The 20,659-nt window shown below is 42.2% G+C and overlaps 1 protein-coding gene across 1 annotated transcript in view; it reads left to right on the forward strand.

The window, feature by feature from the left end:
- Nucleotides 1–1,587: 1,587 nt before the first annotated feature.
- Nucleotides 1,588–20,659, forward strand: part of mcm9 (minichromosome maintenance 9 homologous recombination repair factor) — a 41,058-nt gene continuing 21,986 nt past the window's right edge. Inside the window, exons 1-4 of the mRNA XM_067984678.1 lie at nucleotides 1,588–1,897; nucleotides 2,816–3,132; nucleotides 11,666–11,747; nucleotides 20,429–20,629. Of these exons, the coding sequence (XP_067840779.1) occupies nucleotides 1,588–1,897; nucleotides 2,816–3,132; nucleotides 11,666–11,747; nucleotides 20,429–20,629 (910 nt within the window). The remainder of the gene's footprint in view (nucleotides 1,898–2,815; nucleotides 3,133–11,665; nucleotides 11,748–20,428; nucleotides 20,630–20,659) is intronic.

Raw genomic sequence — 20,659 nt, forward strand, 5'->3', positions numbered from 1 at the left:
CTGAAAACTGTGCAGTCATCAGCGAACATCCCCATTTCTGACCTTATGATGGAGGGAAGGTCATTGATGAAGCAGCTGAAGATGGTTGGGCCTAGGACACTGCCCTGAGGAACTCCTGCAGCAATGTCCTGGGGCTGAGATGATTGGCCTCCAACAACCACTACCATCTTCCTTTGTGCTAGGTATGACTCCAGCCACTGGAGAGTTTTCCCCCTGATTCCCATTGACTTCAATTTTACTAGGGCTCCTTGGTGCCACACTCTGTCAAATGCTGCCTTGATGTCAAGGGCAGTCACTCTGACCTCACCTCTGGAATTCAGCTCCTTTGTCCATGTTTGGACCAAGGCTGTAATGAGGTCTGGAGCCGAGTGGTCCTGGCGGAACCCAAACTGAGCATCGGTGAGCAGGTTATTGGTGAGTAAGTGCCGCTTGATAGCACTGTCGATGACACCTTCCATCACTTTGCTGATGATTGAGAGTAGACTGATGGGGCGGTAATTGCTAGACACTGGCCTTTCATCTTTGCACCCAGATTCAAATGCTGCCCAGATTGATGGGAATAAAGTAGTCTCTTCTGTCTGCTGGCTATAAAGATCCTATTGAAATCAGTTTGGACAGTCTTAATCCAATTTCAAGTAGGTATGGTAACCTGAATGATCCATGATCCACCTTATATATGATTACATCATCTCATGATTTATCACGTGAAAGTGGCTTTAATGATTCACCTTTTAATTTTGCTCTTTTTTTAATGTTCCAGTTGAATTTCAGGTACTAGCACCTGTATTAATGTGGGAGGGAAGTCACCGAGTAACATTGCTGTGCTTACACTGCTTCCTAGTGAAAGAAATGTACTTAAAACTATATGCACAAAGCTCTGCTTTCCAGCCAGTGAAACCTTTAATATTAGAAAAGAGCCTGCTGCCCTGTTAACTCATTGAAAGCTTAAACATTGGTTTTGGACTGGTTGGATCTGTATTGTAGCCAGTAGCAGACTGAAGTGGTATAAGATTACAGTCTTAACATGCTCGCACACCAGATAGCAAATTACGAACTGACACTGAATTGGCTCTAGGTATACATGATTCAGTACACAGAATGTGCAGTATAACTGCCCTTGTAAACAGTGTGCTTTTGCTACCACTAGGCAAAATATTCACAGTTGTGGAAAAATAGCAAATATGAATTGCTTCTAAATCAACCCAGTGTATTTGAACCATGACATCTTAATTTTTCTAGATGCAATATTTTGATGGGGCTGTAAACAAACCAAATTTAGAACTTCAGCCCATCTGCTGGGTGTGATGAATTTCTATACTGTGTTTGTAAGGTTAATGACTAAATTTATTCATGATATTGTATTGTCAAATTGAATATGAATGTGATAAAGTGGGTTGAAAAGCAAATTGATCGTTTAAGACTATATATCTTTTTTTAAAAAAACACCTCTTATTTAAAGGCAAATGCTACTATTATATTATTGGTTCCCAAAAGCTCTGATTTACCAGTGCTGTAACAACATTTGCTGCCTAGGTAAACAAAACTTCAGTCTTATAATCTTGTCTTTTTGTTTTCCTAACAGGAAGAATGTATCTGAATCCAGAACAAGTTGCCTTAATTGGACAAGTATTTGAATCTTATGTCGTAGAACTCCACAAAAATGATATAATCCATATTCTGCAAGAGCCAGATCATGGTGCTCACTATCCAGTCACTGTGAATGCACTAACACTGTTTGAAATCAGTATGGAGATTGGTGAATACTTAAATTCATTTCCAAATGAACTGTTTCCAATATTTGACAATGCACTGCACAGAGCAACCATGACAATTTTGCAGTCATATCCAGAGCCACATGATTTGGTCATGAAACAAAACCTTCACGTGAGAATTTCAGGTCAGCAGGTTAAATACTGAACCACTAAATATTTAGCAGACTGAAATTTATAGCACAATGGGATCATTGCTTTTTACAGTTGACTATTATTACTTGGATTTTCATATTCTGTTTCTGATGCTTATTTGGCGTGTTGGGGGGGAAGGAATATAGGAATCTGGCCAATCATGCTTCAATTACATGATCTTTGTTTTACATGACTATTCTGGGGTGGGGGGGAAGGCAGGTATCTGAGTGTAGTATTGGTGTCTTCTTCTTGAGTTAGTTTTATTTCTCTCTTTTTTTCCCTTTGCGCTCCCTCGAATTGCTCCCAGTTGTGGAGAGAGGCTCTGAGCAGAGCTCTAATCCTAGAAATTCATTGGCGCCTTGCTCAGGTGTTAAACGGGTACCTAGGCATCCAATATAGCGGGAGGCGTGCATGCGTAAATTACGCACCAGAAGTATGCCGCCCACCATATTGGTAAAGGCTCCTGCATAGATGTCCAGGACCTGCACTGAAACAGCATTAGGCCTGTTGCAAATGCAAATGGGGGCCCTGCCTGTTCTCTAAAGTGGACATAAACAAATCCAATGACACTATTCAAAGAAGAGCAGATGAGTTGTTCTGCTGTCCAGGCCAATATTTATCCCTCAAACAATATCACTTTTTAAAATAAAATAATTATTTTATAATTTATCTCATTGCTGTTTGGGAGACGAAATTGGCTCCCGTATTTCCATCCATTGCAACAGTGACTACACTTCAAAAGTACTTAATTGGCTGTAAAGTGCTTTGGGACGTCCTGAGTTCATGAAAGGTGTTATATAAATGCATGCTCTTTCTTTACAGAGAACTACAGAGGGTTTTAGTGCTAATGAAATTATATAATTTCATGTTTTAAATAATGTGTGAACCTTATTTGTTTCTTCATTTGTCAGGATTGCCACTTTGTCCTGAATTGACAAGGGATCGTATTCCAAAAACCAGAGATGTAAGTCATTTCCTCTCAGTCATTGGGACAGTCATACGCACTGGAATGGTGAAGGTACTGGAATTCGAGCACGAGTACATGTGTAACAAATGCAGGCACATCTTCACAGCGACTGCAGACTTTGAGCAGCATTACACTTTCTGCCATCCTACATCCTGTCCTAATCCAGAAGGTTGCAACTCAATTAAATTTACATGTCTGTCTGGATCCTCGTCTTCTCCCTCAAGTTGTAAAGACTACCAAGAAATCAAAATTCAGGAACAGGTGATCTTAAAAACTACACTTTGATTGCCATTAACATTAAAAATGTATTCTTTTTAAAATTTTTAGGTAACAAATATTTAGGTCTCTAAAATGCAGTGTAACAGTTTAAGTGTGGTTCACAGTGTCTTTTAAAACTTGAATATGAAACCTAATGCAGTGTTGGAGTTCAGTCAAAGGGTCCAAATTCAAATTCTTTTTATCAGTTTTTTACTATTTCTCGATGAAGCTTTTATGGAACACTAGCATTTCATTTCAGGGATTTTGGGAAGGGGGCCATCCCATCCTATCCCATCCCACAACGCTCACCTTCTGTTTGTTTGTGTGTAAGAGTCTGGAGGGCAGCTGTGGAGCAGATTATCCCAGTCCTGCTATGTGACCACATGGGGGCAGTGAACAATTACAAATTTATTGGGAAAATGTCAGAAGGCAGATTAGAGAAAGAACAAAATGAAGTATTGCAAGCAGGGGTAGGAATGGCACAGGGCTGAACAGTGAAACCCATACAGGTTTGGAGTTATTTTGCAAATTGATAGACTTCACTACCAAGAAATGTAAACCCAGGATGATTTAGCAATTGGAGACACACCAGGGTCTTAGTTCGTACTTTTGATTTAATTCGTCATTTTTGGATTTCAGAACATCGATGGATAGTATAGGATGAAGCATCCCATAATCTGATGCTGCAGATACCAGTCTCAGGCAGCAGCTGCTCTATCAATCCCAGTCCGGCAGTACCACAGCGCACCAGCCCTGCAATTGTAGTGTAATTGTACCCTGACTCGAGCTTGCTTTTCTCACAATCCAAGTCCTTTTAACCTATCTTACATCAAGTGCATTTGAAAGTGTTGCCAGGTTTCAAGCTCATATCCTTCCCACCACAACTCAACACTGAATACCGTAGTTTGTCTCTCCAATGAGTCCTTTTGGGATGTGATGTAGGAAATATCATATTAATCAGACATTTTTAAACCCTAATCTTAATTTTTTTTGTAGGATGTTATACTTTCAATACAATGTTTGGATTCTAACTTCAATTGTGCAAGAGCCAGTCCCACGGTTCTCTCATGTACTACCAAGCAGCTGCCTAGAAAGTGATATTGGCGAAGGCCTGAGAACAGAGGCCTGACTTACGAATGTACCCTGCTGGTAGGAAGCCTCACCTGCCGGCCACACGCACAGGGACACCGCACGACTTTACATCTATTAATTTTAATGGATGTAAATTCATGGGCAGAGCCCCCGCCATTTTCCGATATGAGTAGCCGGCAGGCAAGGCTCACTGTCGGCAGAGTTCATTCGGCTCTTGGGTCTCCAGCCTGTGCTGTCCTTTGGTGAACATGTTTGTATACAGGAGAATTTTTTAGCCAGTATATAGCAAGCCCAACGTGAGGGGGAGCAGTTCTGGATTTAGTTCTAGGAAATGAAGCTGGGCAGGTGGAAGAAGTATCAGTGGGAGAGCATTTTGGTGCTAGTGATCATAATTCAGTTAGTTTTAGCATAGTTATGGAAAAGGACAAAGACAGAGCAGGAGATAAAGTTTTCAATTGGGGAAAGGCCAATTTTACTAAATTGAGAAGTAATTTAGCAGAAATAAATTGGAAACAGCTACCTGAAGGTAAATCAGTGGGAGACTTTCAAAGGGGCTCAGGGTAAACATATTCCCACCAAGAAAAAGGGAGGGGCTGCCAAATCTAGAGCTCCCCTGGATGTCAAGAAGCATTCAGGGTAAGATAAGGCAGAAAAAGAAAGCCTATGACAGACACTGGGAACTCAATACTATGGAAAGCTTAGAGGAGTATACAAAGTTCAGGGATGAAGTTAAAAAGGAAATTAGGAAAGCAAAGAGAGGGCATGAAAAAATATTAGCAGGTAAAATTAAAGAAAACCCAAAGATGTTTTATAAATACATTAAGAGCAAGAGGATAACTAAGGAAAGAGTAGGGCCTATTAGAGAACAAAAAGGTAACCTATGTGTGGAGGTGGAAGATGTGGGTATGGTTCTTAATGAATACTTTGCGTCTGTCTTCACAAAGGAGAGGGATGATGCAGGGATTGAAGTTCAGGAGGAGGAATGTGAAATATTCAATGGGATAAACATAGTGAGAGAGGAAGTATTAAAGGGATTAGCATATTTGAAAGTAGACGAATCACCAGGGCCGGATGAAATAAGAACATAAGAACATAAGAAATTGGAGCAGGAGTAGGCCAATCGGCCCCTCGAGCCTGCTCCGCCATTCAATACGATCATGGCTGATCTGATCCCAACCACAAATCTAAAGAACACAAGAAGTCGGAGCAGGACCCGGCCACATAGCCCCTGGGCCCTCTCCGCCACCCACAGGGCATTGACCGATCCGAACTCAGCTTCATGTCCAATTTCCTGCCCGCTCCCCATAACCCCTAATTCCCTTTACTTCTAGGAAACTGTCTATTTCTGTTTTAAATTTATCTAATGATGTAGCTTCCACAGCTTCCTGGGGCAGCAAATTCCACAGACCTACCACCCTCTGAGTGAAGAAGTTTCTCCTCATCTCAGTTTTGAAAGAGCAGCCCCTTATTCTAAGATTATGCCCCCTAGTTCTAGTTTCACCCATCTTTGGGAACATCCTTACCGCATCCACCCGATCAAGACCCTTCACAATCTTATATGTTTCAATAAGATCGCCTCTCATTCTTCTGAACTCCAATGAGTAGAGTCCCAATCTACTCAACCTCTCCTCATATGTCCGCCCCCTCATCCCCGGGATTAACCGCGTGAACCTTCTTTGTACTGCCTCGAGAGCAAGTATGTCTTTTCTTAAGTATGGAGACCAAAACTGTATGCAGTATTCCAGGTGCGGTCTCACCAATACCTTATATAACTGCAGCAATACCTCCTTGTTTTTATATTCTATCCCCCTAGCAATAAAAGCCAACATTCCGTTGGCTTTCTTGATCACCTGCTGCACCTGCATACCAACTTTTTGATTTTCTTGCACTAGGACCCCCAGATCCCTTTGTACTGCAGTACTTTCCAGTCTCTCGCCATTAAGAAAATAACTTGCTCTCTGATTTTTCCTGCCAAAGTGCATAACCTCACATTTTCCAATATTATATTGCATCTGCCAAATCTCCGCCCACTCACCCAGCCTGTCTATATCCCCTTGCAGGTTTTTTATGTCCTCCTCACTCTCTACTTTCCCTCCCATCTTTGTATCATCTGCAAATTTTGATATGTTGCACTCGGTCCCCTCCTCCAAATCGTTAATATAGATTGTAAAGAGTTGGGGACCCAGCACCGACCCCTGTGGAACACCACTGGTTACTGGTTGCCAGTCCGAAAATGAACCATTTATCCCAACTCTCTGCTTCCTGTTTGATAACCAATCCTCCACCCATGCCAGAATATTACCCCCAATCCCGTGATTTTTTTATCTTAAGTAATAATCTTTTATGTGGCACCTTGTCGAATGCCTTCTGGAAGTCTAAATACACTATGTCCACTGGTTCCCCTTTATCCACCCTATACGTTATATCCTCAAAGAACTCAAGCAAATTTGTCAGACATGACTTCCCCTTCATAAAGCCATGCTGACTTTGTCCTATTAAATTATGCTTATCTAAATGTTCCGTTACTGTCTCCTTAATAATAGACTCCAAAATTTTACCCACCACAGATGTTAAGCTAACTGGCCTATAATTTCCAGCCTTCTGCCTACTACCCTTTTTAAATAACGGTGTTACATTAGCAGTTTTCCAATCTGCCGGGACCTCTCCTGAGTCCAGGGAATTTTGGAAAACTATCACCAAAGCATCCACAATCCCTACTGCCACTTCCCTCAAGACCCTAGGATGGAAGCCATCAGGTCCAGGGGATTTATCCGCCTTGAGTCCCATTATTTTACTGAGTACCATCTCTTGAGTGATTTTAATCGTATTTAGCTCCTCCCCCCCGAGAGTCCCCTGTTTGTCCAGTGTTGGGATATTCTTAGTGTCCTCTACTGTAAAGACTGAAACAAAATATTTGTTCAGCATTTTTGCCATCTCCATGTTTCCCACCATTAATTTCCCGGTCTCATCCTCTAAGGGACCTATGTTTGCCTTAGCCACCCTTTTTCTTTTTATATAACTATAGAAACTCTTGCTATCTGTTTTTATATTTTTTGCTAATTTCTTTTCATAATCTAACTTCCCTTTCTTAATCAATCCTTTAGTTACTTTTTGCTGTCTTTTGAAGAATTCCCAATCTTCTATCCTCCCACTAAGTTTGGCTACCTTATATGTCCTTGTTTTTAGTCGGATACTATCCTTGATTTCTTTACTTAGCCACGGGTGGCTGTCATTTCTTTTACACCCTTTTTTCCTCAGTGGAATATATTTATTTTGAAAGTTGTAAAATAACTCCCTAAATGAACACCACTGCTCATGTACAGTCTTACCCTTTAATCTATTTTCCCAGTCCACTTTAATCAATTCCGCTCTCATACCATCATAGTCTCCTTTATTCAAGCTCAGTACGCTTGTTTGAGAATCAACCTTCTCACCCTCTAATTGGATATGGAATTCAACCATGTTGTGGTCGCTCGTTCCAAGGGGATCCTTAACTAGGACATTATTAATTAATCCTGACTCATTACACAGGACCAGGTCCAAGGTTGCCTGCCCCCTTGTAGGATCAGTTACATACTGCTCAAGAAATCCATCCCTGATGCACTCAATGAACTCGTCCTCAAGGCTGCTCTGCCCAATTTGATTTGTCCAGTTAATATGATAATTAAAATCCCCCATAATTATGGCTGTTCCCTTATTACATGCCCCGACTATCTCCTGATTAATACTTCTTCCAGCAGAGTTGCAACTATTAGGAGGCCTATATACTACGCCCACTAATGTTTTTTTTCCCTTATTATTCCTTATCTCCACCCAAACTGTTTCATTATCTTGATGCTTTGTCCCAATATCATTTCTCTGTATTACAGTGATTCCTTCCTTTATTAACATAGCCACCCCACCTCCCCTTCCTTCCTGCCTGTCCTTCCTGATTGTTAAATACCCTGGCATATTTAATTCCCAGTCGTTGTCACCCTGCAGCCATGTTTCTGTAATGGCCACAAGATCATACCCATACGTAGTTATTTGTGCCGTTAACTCGTCCATTTTATTACGAATGCTACGTGCATTCAGATAAAGAACTTTCAAATCTGTTTTGTGACGCTTAGTTCCTGCTTTTTCCTTTTTTAACACTTTACCTATTACTCCATACCTTCTGTCCCTTCCTGTTACGCTTTCCTCTCTCTCCCTGCTCAGGTTCCCAACCCCCTGCCACTTTAGTTTAAACCCTCCCCAACAGCACTAGCAAACACTCCTCCTAGGACAGCGGTCCCGGCCCTGCCCAGGTGCAGACCGTCCGGTTTGTACTGGTCCCACCTCCCCCAGAACCGTTTCCAGTGTCCCAGGAATTTGAATCCCTCCCCCTTGCACCATTCCTCTAGCCACGTATTCATTTGAAATATCCTCCTATTTCTACTCTGACTAGCACGTGGCACTGGCAGCAATCCTGAGATTACTACCTTTGAGGTCCTATTTTTAAATTTACCTCCTAACTCCCTATATTCTGCTTTTAGGACCTCATCCCCTTTTTTACCTATATCGTTGGTGCCTATGTGCACCACGACAGCTGGCTGTTCGCCCTCCCCCTCCAAAATGTTCTGTAGCCGCTCCGAGACATCCTTGATCCTTGCACCAGGGAGGCAACACACCATCCTGGAGTCTCGGTTGCGGCCGCAGAAACGCCTGTCTATTCCCCTTACAATTGAGTCCCCTATCACTATAGCTCTGCCACTCTTTTTCCTCCCAGCCTGTGCAGCAGAGCTACCCGTGGTGCCAGGAAGTTGGCTGCTGCTGCCTTCCCCTGATAAGTCATCCCCCCCAACAGCATCCAAAGTGGCATATCTGTTTGAGAGGGGGATGGACACAGGGGACCCCTGCACTACCTGCCTGCATCTCTTACTCTTCCTGGTGGTCACCCATTCACTTCCTGCCTGTATACCCTTTACCTGCGGTGTGACCAACTCGCTAAACGTGCTATCCACGAGTTTCTCTGCATCGCGGATGCTCCACAGTGAGTCCACCCGCAGCTCCAGCTCCGAGATACGATCGGTCAGTATCCCAGGCTGTTACAAGAAGCCAGGGAAGAAATAGTGGAGGCTTTAACAATCATTTTCCAAACTTCACTGGATATAGGCATAGTGCCGGAGGATTGGAGGACTGCTAACGTACCGTTGTTTAAAAAGGGAGCGAAGGATAGACTGAGTAATTACAGGCCAGTCAGCCTGGTGGTGGGCAAATTATTGGAATCAATTCTGAGGGACAGGATAAACTGTCACTTAGTAAGGCACGGACTAATCAAGGACAGTCAGTACGGATTTGTAAGGTTGTGTCTGACTAACTTGATTGAATTTTTCGAGGAGGTGACAAGGCGGATCAATCAGGGTAGCGCAATTGATGTAGTCTACATGGATTTTAGCAAGGCTTTTGACAAGGTCCCACATGGCAGGTTGGTCAAAAAGGTAAAGGCCCATGGGATCCAAGGGAATGTGGCAAATTGGATCCAAAATTGGCTGAGTGGCAGGAAGCAAAGGGTAATGGTCGACGGGTGTTTTTGCAACTGGAAGGCTGTTTTGGTACTAGGTCCTTTGCTTTTTGTGGTATACATTAACGATTTGGACTTAAACATGGGGGCATGATTAAGAAATTTGCGGATGACACAAAGATCGGCCATGTGGTTGATAGTGAGGAGGAAAGCTGTGGACTGCAGGAAGAGATCAATGGACTGGTCAGATGGGCAGAAAAGAGGCAAATGGAGTTCAGTCCGGAGAAGTATGAGGTAATGCATTTAGGGAGAGCAAACAAGGCAAGGAAATACACAATAAATGGGAGGATACTAAGCGGTGTAGAGGAAGTGAGGGACCTTGGAGTGCATGTCCACAGATCCCTGAATATAGCAGGACAGGTAGATAAGGTTGTTAAGAAGGCATATGGAATGCTTTCCATTATTAGCCGAGGCATAGAATATAAAAGCAGGGATGTTATGCTGGAACTGTATAAAACACTAGTTAGGCCACAGCTTGAGTACTGCGCACAGTTCTGGTCACCACATTACAGGAAGGATGTAATTGCACTAGAGAGGGTGCAGAGGAGATTTACGAGGATTTTGCCAGGACTGGAGAATTTTAGTTATGAGGAAAGATTGGATAGGCTGGGGTTGTTTTCCTTGGAACAGAGGAGGCTGAGGGGTGATTTGATTGAGGTGTACAAAATTATGAGGGGCCTAGATAGAGTAGATAGGAAGGACCTATTTCCCTTAGCGGAGGGGTCAATAACCATGGGGCATAGATTTAAAGTGATTGGTAGAAGGATTAGCGCGGAAATGAGGAAAAATGTTTTCAACCAGAGGGTGGTGGGAGTCTGGAACTCACTGCCTGAGAGGGTGGTAGAGGCAGAAACCCTTAACTCATTTAAAAAATACCTGGATGTGCACCTGAAGAGCCGTGACCTGCAGGGCTACGGACCAAATGCAGAAAAGTGGGATTAGGCTGGGTGACTCATTTCTCAGCCGGCGCAGACACGATGGGCCGAATGGCCTCCCTTCTGTGCCATAAATTTTCTATGGAAAATTGTGTCTGAGGAAGATGGAAGGATGGAGAAAAAGCAAAGGAGATAACCATGGCTATTTCACTTACCTTTTGAAATTGTGCTGAGGTTTATGACTCTTGTGCAATAATGTTATTTATTCAGATCAAGTACTACCAACATTATTTTGTTCCAAAACCCGTGTTGCACAAACCTCAGCTTGGTAGTTGAAGGTCCAGTACTGCCATTTTTCTGTTCTGATAATGAAGCAGAACAAAAGAAGGTTAATTAATCATCTAAACATTCCAATGTTGCACTGTATTGCAATATATTGGTTTTCTAACTGGAGGCATAGAATACAAAAGTAAGGAGGTAGTATCAAACTTGTACAAGACCTTAATTAGGCTGCAGTTGGCCATCTTATTATAGGAAGAATATGAAAACAGCAGGAAATTGCAAAGTAAATTTACTAGAACTAAACCAGAATGAAAAGTTATAGTTATGAGGAGAGACTTGAGAAGTTGTTTTTTTTTCCACTAGAGCTGAGAAGGTTAATGGTGATGCAATAGAGTATTCAAAATTATGAATGGTTATAATGAGGTAAATAATCATAGACTATTTCTACTGGTCAGCAAGATTGTAACAAGAGGATACAAATTTTTGAAGATAATTTGAAGATAATTGCAAAATAATTTATAGGTGAAGCTAGGAAAATGTTATTTTCATAAGAGGTTGGTTAGAATGTGGATTCTCTGTCACAAACTGTTGAAGTAAAGTCATAAATTCTCTTTAAAGGGGATTAGTTGCCAGAAGTAGAGGAGTATTACTGGATATGTGAAGTGAACAGGAGAGAGAGATTAGACTTATATGCAGAACAGTTATTTGCATTATTCCTTACATACCTTTCCTGGTTCAATAATAGGTTCAGAGGCTGTCTGTGGGAAGCATACCTCGATCTTTGTTGGTTGTACTAGAAGATGATCTTGTGGACACTTGCAAATCTGGTAAGAGTTACTAATTAGGTTGTATGCATCAGTCCAAGAATTTATGGAAACTGGCTAAAGACAAGTTTATAGCAAAAGACCAGCCTCCTTAGATACAACCTGAAAATGTTCCTTGATTTGGTCTGTCACCATTCAAACCTCAAACCATTTCTATAAAGGGTGGTGCTATGATTTCATCCAAACTATAAAAGTTCAATGGCTTATATCTATAACTTTCTTTCTTACAATGCACATATAGGGCCATTCTAATTTTTAAAAAAAACTCCTATTACTTTCTGCAAATCATTGTTTTTTTTATATGGCTCCCAAAGACATCATTATAAACTGGGCCTGCTGAACTTCAAAAGAATGTGTTTCTAATTGGTGCAGGCAGAACTTTGTCAAGCGTCATTCAGTATTAAAATTAAGGATTTATCTTAAAGCAGAATTGAACTTGAATAATAGTTGGTTTATATTATTACATTTTTGAAGAATGCATTTGATATTTGTGTAGAAAGAAAGAACTTGCATTTGTATAGCGCCTTATCACCTCAAACATTCCAAAGACCTTCAAATACGATTAATTAATTTTGGTCTGCAGTCATTGTTGCTTTCTAGATAAACCTGGCAGCGTATACACATGACTGTATCCTCCAATAGTACTGAGATGAATGACCAATTAATCTATATTTGTGGTGATGTTGGTTGAGGGAAGAATGCTGGCCAGTACATAGCGAGAACTCCCTGATCATCTTTAAATAGTGTTCTGGGATGTTCAGTGTCCATATGAATCATTTAAGTCACCTGAACCTGGGTGATTGTTTAATGTCTCCTCCAAAAGAGTGCACCTCAGACAAGACAGCATTCCCTCAGTACTGCACTGGAAAGTCGGCCCAGATTATGTGCACAAATCCTGGAATGGGGTTTGAAGACACACCTTCTGATTCAAAGACGAGAGTGCGGACACCTTATCATACATCGCAAATATTGCCGATAAAGCAGATAGATAAATCCTTAACCCAACATTAGTTTGAATGTTTAGATTTTTTTTATTTGACAAATATGTGCACTTGAGATATAGTGCACTGTTTTCCCTCAGTGCAGTACTGTGGGAGTGCTGTCTTGTCTGAGGTGCACTCTTTTGGAGGAGACATTAAACAATCACCCAGGTTCAGGTGACTTAAATGATTCAGATGGACATTGAACATCCCGGAACACTATCTAAAGATGATCAGGGAGCTCTCGCTATGTACTGGCCAGCATTCTTCCCTCAATGCTGGCCAGTAGTTTTGGTGCGAATTTTGGAAACACCGAATCAGCAAACTAAAGGTGCACCAAATGTGTAAGGTTTGCAATACTATTGAAGGCATTACGTAGTGCTTTTTCATGGATATCAAAGGAAAATAATGAAGCAACTTAGTTTATGGGGGCAGTTTTCAAGCAACGCCCAAAACGGGTGCAAAGTTGGTGGAGCGGCCACTCCGCCTGTCCGATTGTGGCAGAGCTGTTTTGAGGTGCAGGCCTTATTAACATTCTGCCGGTGGGCTCACTAGTTTGGGAAGGCAGGAAATCGGCTGGCTCAGCAGGGCCAGGAGTGAGCAGAGTTTTTATCGGGGGGTGGGGGATCCTGGAAAAGCAGGAGTGCTCCTCCTGGGCCCACCAAAAAAATTAAAAGCTTCTTGGGCCGTTTTCTGAGGAGCCATCAGTGGTCGCTTTAAGTTCCGCCGATTGGGCCGCTCAGTGTTTCGTACAAATGGGCGGAGCATGTGTACCTGAAAAATTGCAATTGGGTTCCTACAATTAATGTGGTTCCCCTATTATCGTATCTAAGCAACTTCCTGCCTGTTTCAGGCAGGTAGGCTGCTTGGATATTTACAGGCCTGCCTAAAAATTGCATCAGGTGGGCCTTGGCCGTTAATGGGGCGGCCGAGATGCAACCCCTCGCACCCCACCTGCTTTTCAATTGCTGGCTGCTCATTTTTTGGGCAGCTGGAGGTTGAAAATCACCCCCTATGTTTTTGGATTGCAGAACTTGTAAACTTGACTGCATGGTTACTGCAGTATTTCTCTATCTCAAGTGCTGTTTCAGACACTGGTTCAAATCCACTTATAGTATACAGAGCTAAAAATAATGTAAAGTCCAGTAATGTGGGGTGTTTCTTAAAAAAAAATCTTAACCTGTTTCCCAATCATTTTATTTAAACAAACTGTAAGTATGTGCATGTAATTTCTACTTAAAAGATATGATCAATTACTGGTAATATCTAATCACTGGCTAACATCCAATTGATCGGTAATCAAAAGGTTTGTTTGTTTGAGGGTTTTATGCCACTAGATATTTTTCTCATTTCAAATAGTTTCTCCCCTTTCCACAATTCTGTCTTCCTATGAAATGCACCCCACAGGTACAACCACATATACAGGGATGGGGAGACATCAGGGCTCTTTTCAGGATTTGGAATAGGGAAAGAATGAAATCAGCCACAAGGTATTGTATGAATAGGTCTGCAGTGACTCTACTTCCAGTATTTTGCCTCTGTGAGGAAGCACTCCAACAACATGACTAAGACCAAGAACTTGGGTTTGTCATGCAATTGTGGCAACACTTCAATATCCTGCAATCTGTTGTATTTTAGCCCCAACCTTTAAAGATTTAACTTCTAATTATAAACACCAGTTTGATGACACAACTCTCCATTAATTGCCTACTTTATTGTGTGAAATTCCGCAGGAGACATAATTCTTTACAACTTCTATAGAACTATACTACGTAAATGTTAAAACAATGCATAAGGTTTTGTGTTGAACACACCTTAAAATATATTTTTCCTGCTGCACCATTGGGAATATTATTTAATGCGCACATTTTCCCATGGTGAATTCCCCATCCTGTTTGTGCTATCAGGAGAATTGATAGAGGCAAGGCACTTCTCCATGGAAAGTGATTACAAATTGGAAGTTGAATCATCCTGAGCCATATTTGTGTAGCTTCAGAAGACCCAAAGTGGAAGAGGGAAAAAAAATATAAATACAAGGGATATTTCTTTAAAAGATGATGATTCTGTAAATGTACAGGGCCGAATAGACGATTGGGGTTCATAGTAGGCTCTAATTTATGTTCAGCACTTATGTTCTACTGTTATTCAAAAAATGAATAAGACATGCAACTGGGAATTAGACTGGTTAGCAAGGCTGGAGAGATGATCTACAGCATATTACAATAATTTCAGTGTTCATCCAAACAAGTGGACCCCATAAGGAACAGTCAACATGCATGTAGAAGCAATTGGAATCCTTCAAAGGATTAACTAAATCAGCAGATGAAGGTTGTGCATTTGAAAGAATCATAGAAAATCTATGGCACAGAAGGAGGCCATTCGGCCCATGTCCGCTCTGGCCGAAAATGAGCCTAATCCCACTTTCCAGCACTTGGTCCGTAGCCTTGTAGGTTATGGCACTTCAAGTGTATATCCAAGTAATTTTTAAATGTGATGACGGTTTCTGCCTCTACCACCCTTTCAGGCAGTGAGTTCCAGACCCCCACCACCCCTTTTGGTGAAAAAAATTTCTCCTCAGCTCCCCTCTAATACTACCAGTCACTTCAAATCTATGCCCCCTGGTTATTGACCTCTCTGCTAAGGGAAATAGATCCTTCCTATCCACTCTGTTTAGGCCCTTCATAATTTTGTACATGTCAATTAAATCACCCCTCAGCCTCCTCTGTTCCATAGAAAACAACCCCAGCCTATCCAATCTTTCCTCATAGTTAAAATTCTCCAGTCTTGGCAAATATCCTCTATACCCTCTCTAATGCAATTACATCCTTCCTGTAGTGTGGTGACCAGAACTTTTTTTAAAATTTGTTCATGGGATGTGGGCGTCGCTGGCGAGGCCGGCATTTATTGCCCATCCCTGATTGCCCTTGAGAAGGTGGTGGTGAGCCGCCTTCTTGAACCACTGCAGTCCATGTGGTGAAGGTTCTCCCACAGTGCTGTTAGGAAGGGAGTTCCAGGATTTTGACCCAGCGACGATGAAGGAACAGCGATATATTTCCATGTCGGGATGGTGTGTGACTTGGAGGGGAACGTGCAGGTGGTGGCGTTCCCATGTACCTGCTGCTCTTGTCCTTCTAGGTGGTAGAGGTCGCGGGTTTGGGAGGTGCTGTCGAAGAAGCCTTGGCGAGTTGCTGCAGTGCATCCTGTGGATGGTACACACTGCAGCCACAGTGCGCCGGTAGTGAAGGGAGTGAATGTTTAGGGTGGTGGATGGGGTGCAGTACTCAAGCTGTGGCCTAACTAGTGTTTTATACAGTTCCAGCATAACCTCCCCGCTCTTATATTCTGTGCCTCAGCTAATAAAGGAAAGTATCCTGTATGCCTTCTTAACCACCTTATCTATATGTCCTGCTACCTTTAGGGATCTGTGGACATGCACTCCAAGGTCCGTCACTTCCTCTACACCTCTCAGTATCTTCCCATTTATTGTGTATTTCCTTGCCTTGTTTGCCCTCCCTAAATGCATTATCTCACACTTCTCCGGATTGAATTCCATTTGCCACTTTTCTGCCCATCTGACCAGTCCATTGATATCTTCCTGCAGTCTACAGCTTTCCTCCTCACTATCAACCACACGGCCAATTTTTGTATCATCTGCAAACTTCTTAATCATGCCCCCTACATTTAAGTCCAAATCATTAATATATACCACAAAAAGCAAGGGACCTAGTACTGAGTCCTGCGGAACCCCACTGGAAATAGCCTTCCAGTCACAAAAACACTCGTCAATCATTACCCTTTGCTTCCTGCCACTGAGCCAATTTTGGATCCAACTTGCCACTTTCCCTTGGATCCCACGGGCTTGTACTTTTTTGACCAGTCTGCCCTGTGGGACCTTGTCAAAAGCCTTTCTAAAATCCATGTAGATTACATCAAATGCACTACCCTCATCGACCCTCCTTGTTACCTCCTCAAAAAATTCAATCAAGTTAGTCAGATACGACCTTCCCTTAACAAATCCGTGCTGACTGTCCTCGATTAATCCATGCTCTTCTAAGCGACGGATTATCCTGTCCCTCAGAATTGATTCCAATAATTTGTCCATTACTGAGATTAGACTGACTGCCCTTTAATTACTCGGTCTATCCCTCTCTCCCATTTTAAACAACGGTACAACATTAGCAGTCCTCCAATCCTCCGTCACCATACCTGTATCCAGGAAGGATGGGAAAATAATGGTCAGAGCCTCTGCTATTTCCTCCCTTGCTTCTTTTAACAGCCTGGGATACATTTTATCCGGACCTGGTGATTTATCTACTTTCAATGATGCTGATCCCCTTAATACTTCCTCTTTCACTATGTTTATCCCATCCAATATTTCACACTCCTCCTCCTTAACTTCAATCCCTGCATTATCCCCCTCTTTTGTGAAGACAGATGCAAAGTATTCATTAAGAACCATACCAATATCTTCCGCCTCCACACATAGGTTACCTTTTTGGTCTCTAATAGGCCCTACTCTTTCCTTAGTTATCCTCTTGCTCTTAATGTATTTATAAAACATCTTTGGATTTTCCTTGATTTCACTTGCCAATACTTTTTCATGCCCTCTCTTTGCTTTCCTTATTTTCTTTTTAATTTCACCCCTGCACTTTCTATACTCCTTTAGGCTTTCTGCAGTATTGGGCTCTCGGTATATGACAAACTTTCCTTTTTTACCTTATCTTACCCTTTATGCTCCTTGTCATCCAGGGGGCTCTAGATTTGGCAGTCCAACCCTTTTTCTTTGTGGGAACATGTTTACTCTGAACCCCTGGAATCTCCCCCTTGAATGCCTCCCACTGCTCTGACATTGATTTACCTTCAAGTAGCTGTTTCCAGTCCACTTTTGCTAAATTACTTCTCAGCTTAGTAAAATCAGCCTTTCCCCAACTGAGAATTTTAACACCTGTTCTATCTTTGTCCTTTTCCGTAACTATGCTAAATCTAACTGAATTATGATCACTATCACCAAAATGCTCTCCCACTGATATTCCTTTCACCTGCCCAGCTTCATTTCCTAAAACTAAATCCAATGCTGCCCCCTCTCTTGTTGGGCTTGTTACGTACTGGCTAAAAAAGTTCTCCTAAGAATTTTATGCCCTCTATACCCTTCACACTGTTTGTATCCCAGTTAATATTAGGGTAGTTGAAATCCTCTACTATTACTGCCCTATTGTTTTTCCACTTCTCAGAAATTTGCCTACATATTTGCTCTTCTATCTCCCTCTGACTGATTGGGGGTCTATAGTTCACTCCCAGCAGTGTGACTGCCCCTTTTTTGTTCCTTAGCTCAACCCATATGGCCTCATTTGATGATCCTTCTAACATATCATCCCTCCGCACAGCTGTAATTGTTTCTTTAACCAAAATTGCCACACCTCCCAATCTCGTCTGAAAACCCTGTAACCCCTGTATAAGCCATGTTTCTGTAATAGCTAAGATATCGTACTTCCACGTGTCTATCTGTGCCCTTAGCTCATCTGCCTTATTCACTATACTCCTTGTATTGAGGTGTATACCATTAAGCACTGCCAAACTCCTTTGTTGTTTATTTTCTAACCTTTGTTTACTCTGCCTTCCAAACTCACTTACTAATTTTCTGCCTTCCATTTCCAGCTCTGCTTCTCTCCCATCTGAATCTACGCTCAGGTTCCCCCTGCCAAGCTAGTTTAAACCCTCCCCAACAGCACTAGCAAACATCCCTACAAGCATATTGGTCCCGGCCCTGTTGAGGTGCAATCCGTCCGGCTTGTACAGATCCCACCTCCCCCAGAATCGGTCCCAATACCCCAGGAATCTTAAGCCCTCCTTCCTGCACCATCTCTCCAGCTATGCATTCATCTGCTCTATCCTCCTTTTTCTATATTCGCTAGCTCGTGGCACCAGGAGTAATCCAGAGATTATTACCTTTGAGATCCTGCTTAATAATTCCTTTCCTAGCTGCAGGACCTCATCCCTCTTTCTACCTATGTCATTGGTACCGAAATGGACCACGACCTCTGGCTTTTCACCCTCCCCTCTCAGAATGTTCTGCAGCCGCTTAGTTACAACCTTGACCCTGGCACCAGGGAGGCAACATACCATCCTGGAATCACGTCTGCGGCCGCAGAAACGCCTGTCTATTCCCCAACTATAGAATCCTCTATCACTATTGCTCTCCTCTTTTCCACCCCACCCCCCCCCAGCCAATGTTCAGCTGACCCACCCACGGTTCTATGGACTGTGCTGTGGCTGCACTCCTCAGAGGAACCCTCTCCCTCACTAGTAGGTTAGGGAGTGAGATGCCCTCAGGGGACTCGTGCCCAACCTGCCTGGTTCTCCTTGCCTGTCTGGCGGTCACCCAGTCCCTCTCTGCCTGCACTCTCTTAAGCTGTGGGGTGACCACCTCCTGAAACGTGCTATCCACGAAACTCTCAGCCTCGCGGATACACTGCAGTGACGCCAGCTGCTGCTCAACTCCAAAACCCGGAGCTCGAACTCCTCAAGCTGACGACACTTCCTGCACCTGTGGTTGTCCAGGACACGGGAAGTGTCCTGGAGTTCCCACATGGCACAAGATGTGCATTCCACGGGTCTGAGCTGCCCTGCCATACCTCGATTTATTAGACTATTAACTTAATAGAAATAAACTAAAGACTTAAAAAAGCAATCACCAGCTACCCACCAATCAGCTCCTTCCCTTGTGCTGATGTCTCTTTAGGTTTTCTTGCCTCGCTCTTTATCTGCTCCGCCCCCAAACTCCTTCCGGCCCACTCGCCTCACCCTCGGGCCCACTCTCCGGGATTATTATTCTTGGGTTTTATTAACTAATTAATTTATCTATTTCAAGTTAATATAATATATTCAAATTGATATAATATTTTGAACTCTTTGAAATAATTTCAGATGGTTATGTGTGCAAGGCTTTTAAGAAGATTATGCCTTTTGAAATTAATGACAAATTGGCCAGTTGGATTAAAAACTGTCTTGGCAACCAGAAAATAAAAGATGATATTTGCGAGAAGCTCTGTAAGAGAGGGGTTGTGACTTTAGAGCTCTACAGGGTCCTCTGTTCATTCTATTCATAATTAATATAGAGGAGCATATTTGTAATATAAAATCTACTGATGACACCAAGCTAGATGGCTAATTTACAAGCTTAAGACATTGATAAAATTCATAGTGATTTGAATCAATTGAAAAGATGGTCTCTGCAATGGAAGATGGATTTTGATATGAATAGATGTAAGGCATTGCACGTTGGAATAAAAACAAAATGAAATGTATACATAGTTAATAAGTATGCAAATGTTTTAGCTGAATTTTATGTAAACATAATTTTGTGCAAAATATTGCTGGTATACAAGCCCATATACTGAACAGACAATTCCATTTACTTGTCCATTGGAAATGTTAGCATGGAAGCAGACATAAATTTATGTAGTGTAATTACTACACATTTCAGATGCTGTGGTGATAGATTGGGGCAATGGGATCAGTTTTGTATTGCTGTAACAAAGAGCCCAAATGGCCGCCTTCTGTGCTGCAAACCTCTATGCTTTAACTTCGCCATGCTTTGCCAGGGACTGTTAATTAAAGATTTTCAAATGGTTTGTTTACTATTTTGCCCCACAAAATGACCAACAGTCAAATGCTTGGAAATAATGAATCTTTTTTAAAATCTAGGTGATGATATTACTGTTTACGGTGTGGTTATGCAGAGGTGGAAACCTCTCACTCAAGACTCCCGTTGTGACCTAGAACTTGTCTTAAAAGCCAATAACCTTGAGGTGAACAACGAGCAGCCAACTGGAGTTATTATTGATGATGATGTCCGGAAAGAATTTGAAGATTTCTGGGAGAACTACAAAGATGATCCTTTAGCAGGTGTGGTAGAATGTCTAGTGTGTAGCATTG

This window comes from Heptranchias perlo, chromosome 5, assembly GCF_035084215.1.
Source record: "Heptranchias perlo isolate sHepPer1 chromosome 5, sHepPer1.hap1, whole genome shotgun sequence".
Classification (NCBI taxonomy): Eukaryota; Metazoa; Chordata; class Chondrichthyes; order Hexanchiformes; family Hexanchidae; genus Heptranchias; species Heptranchias perlo.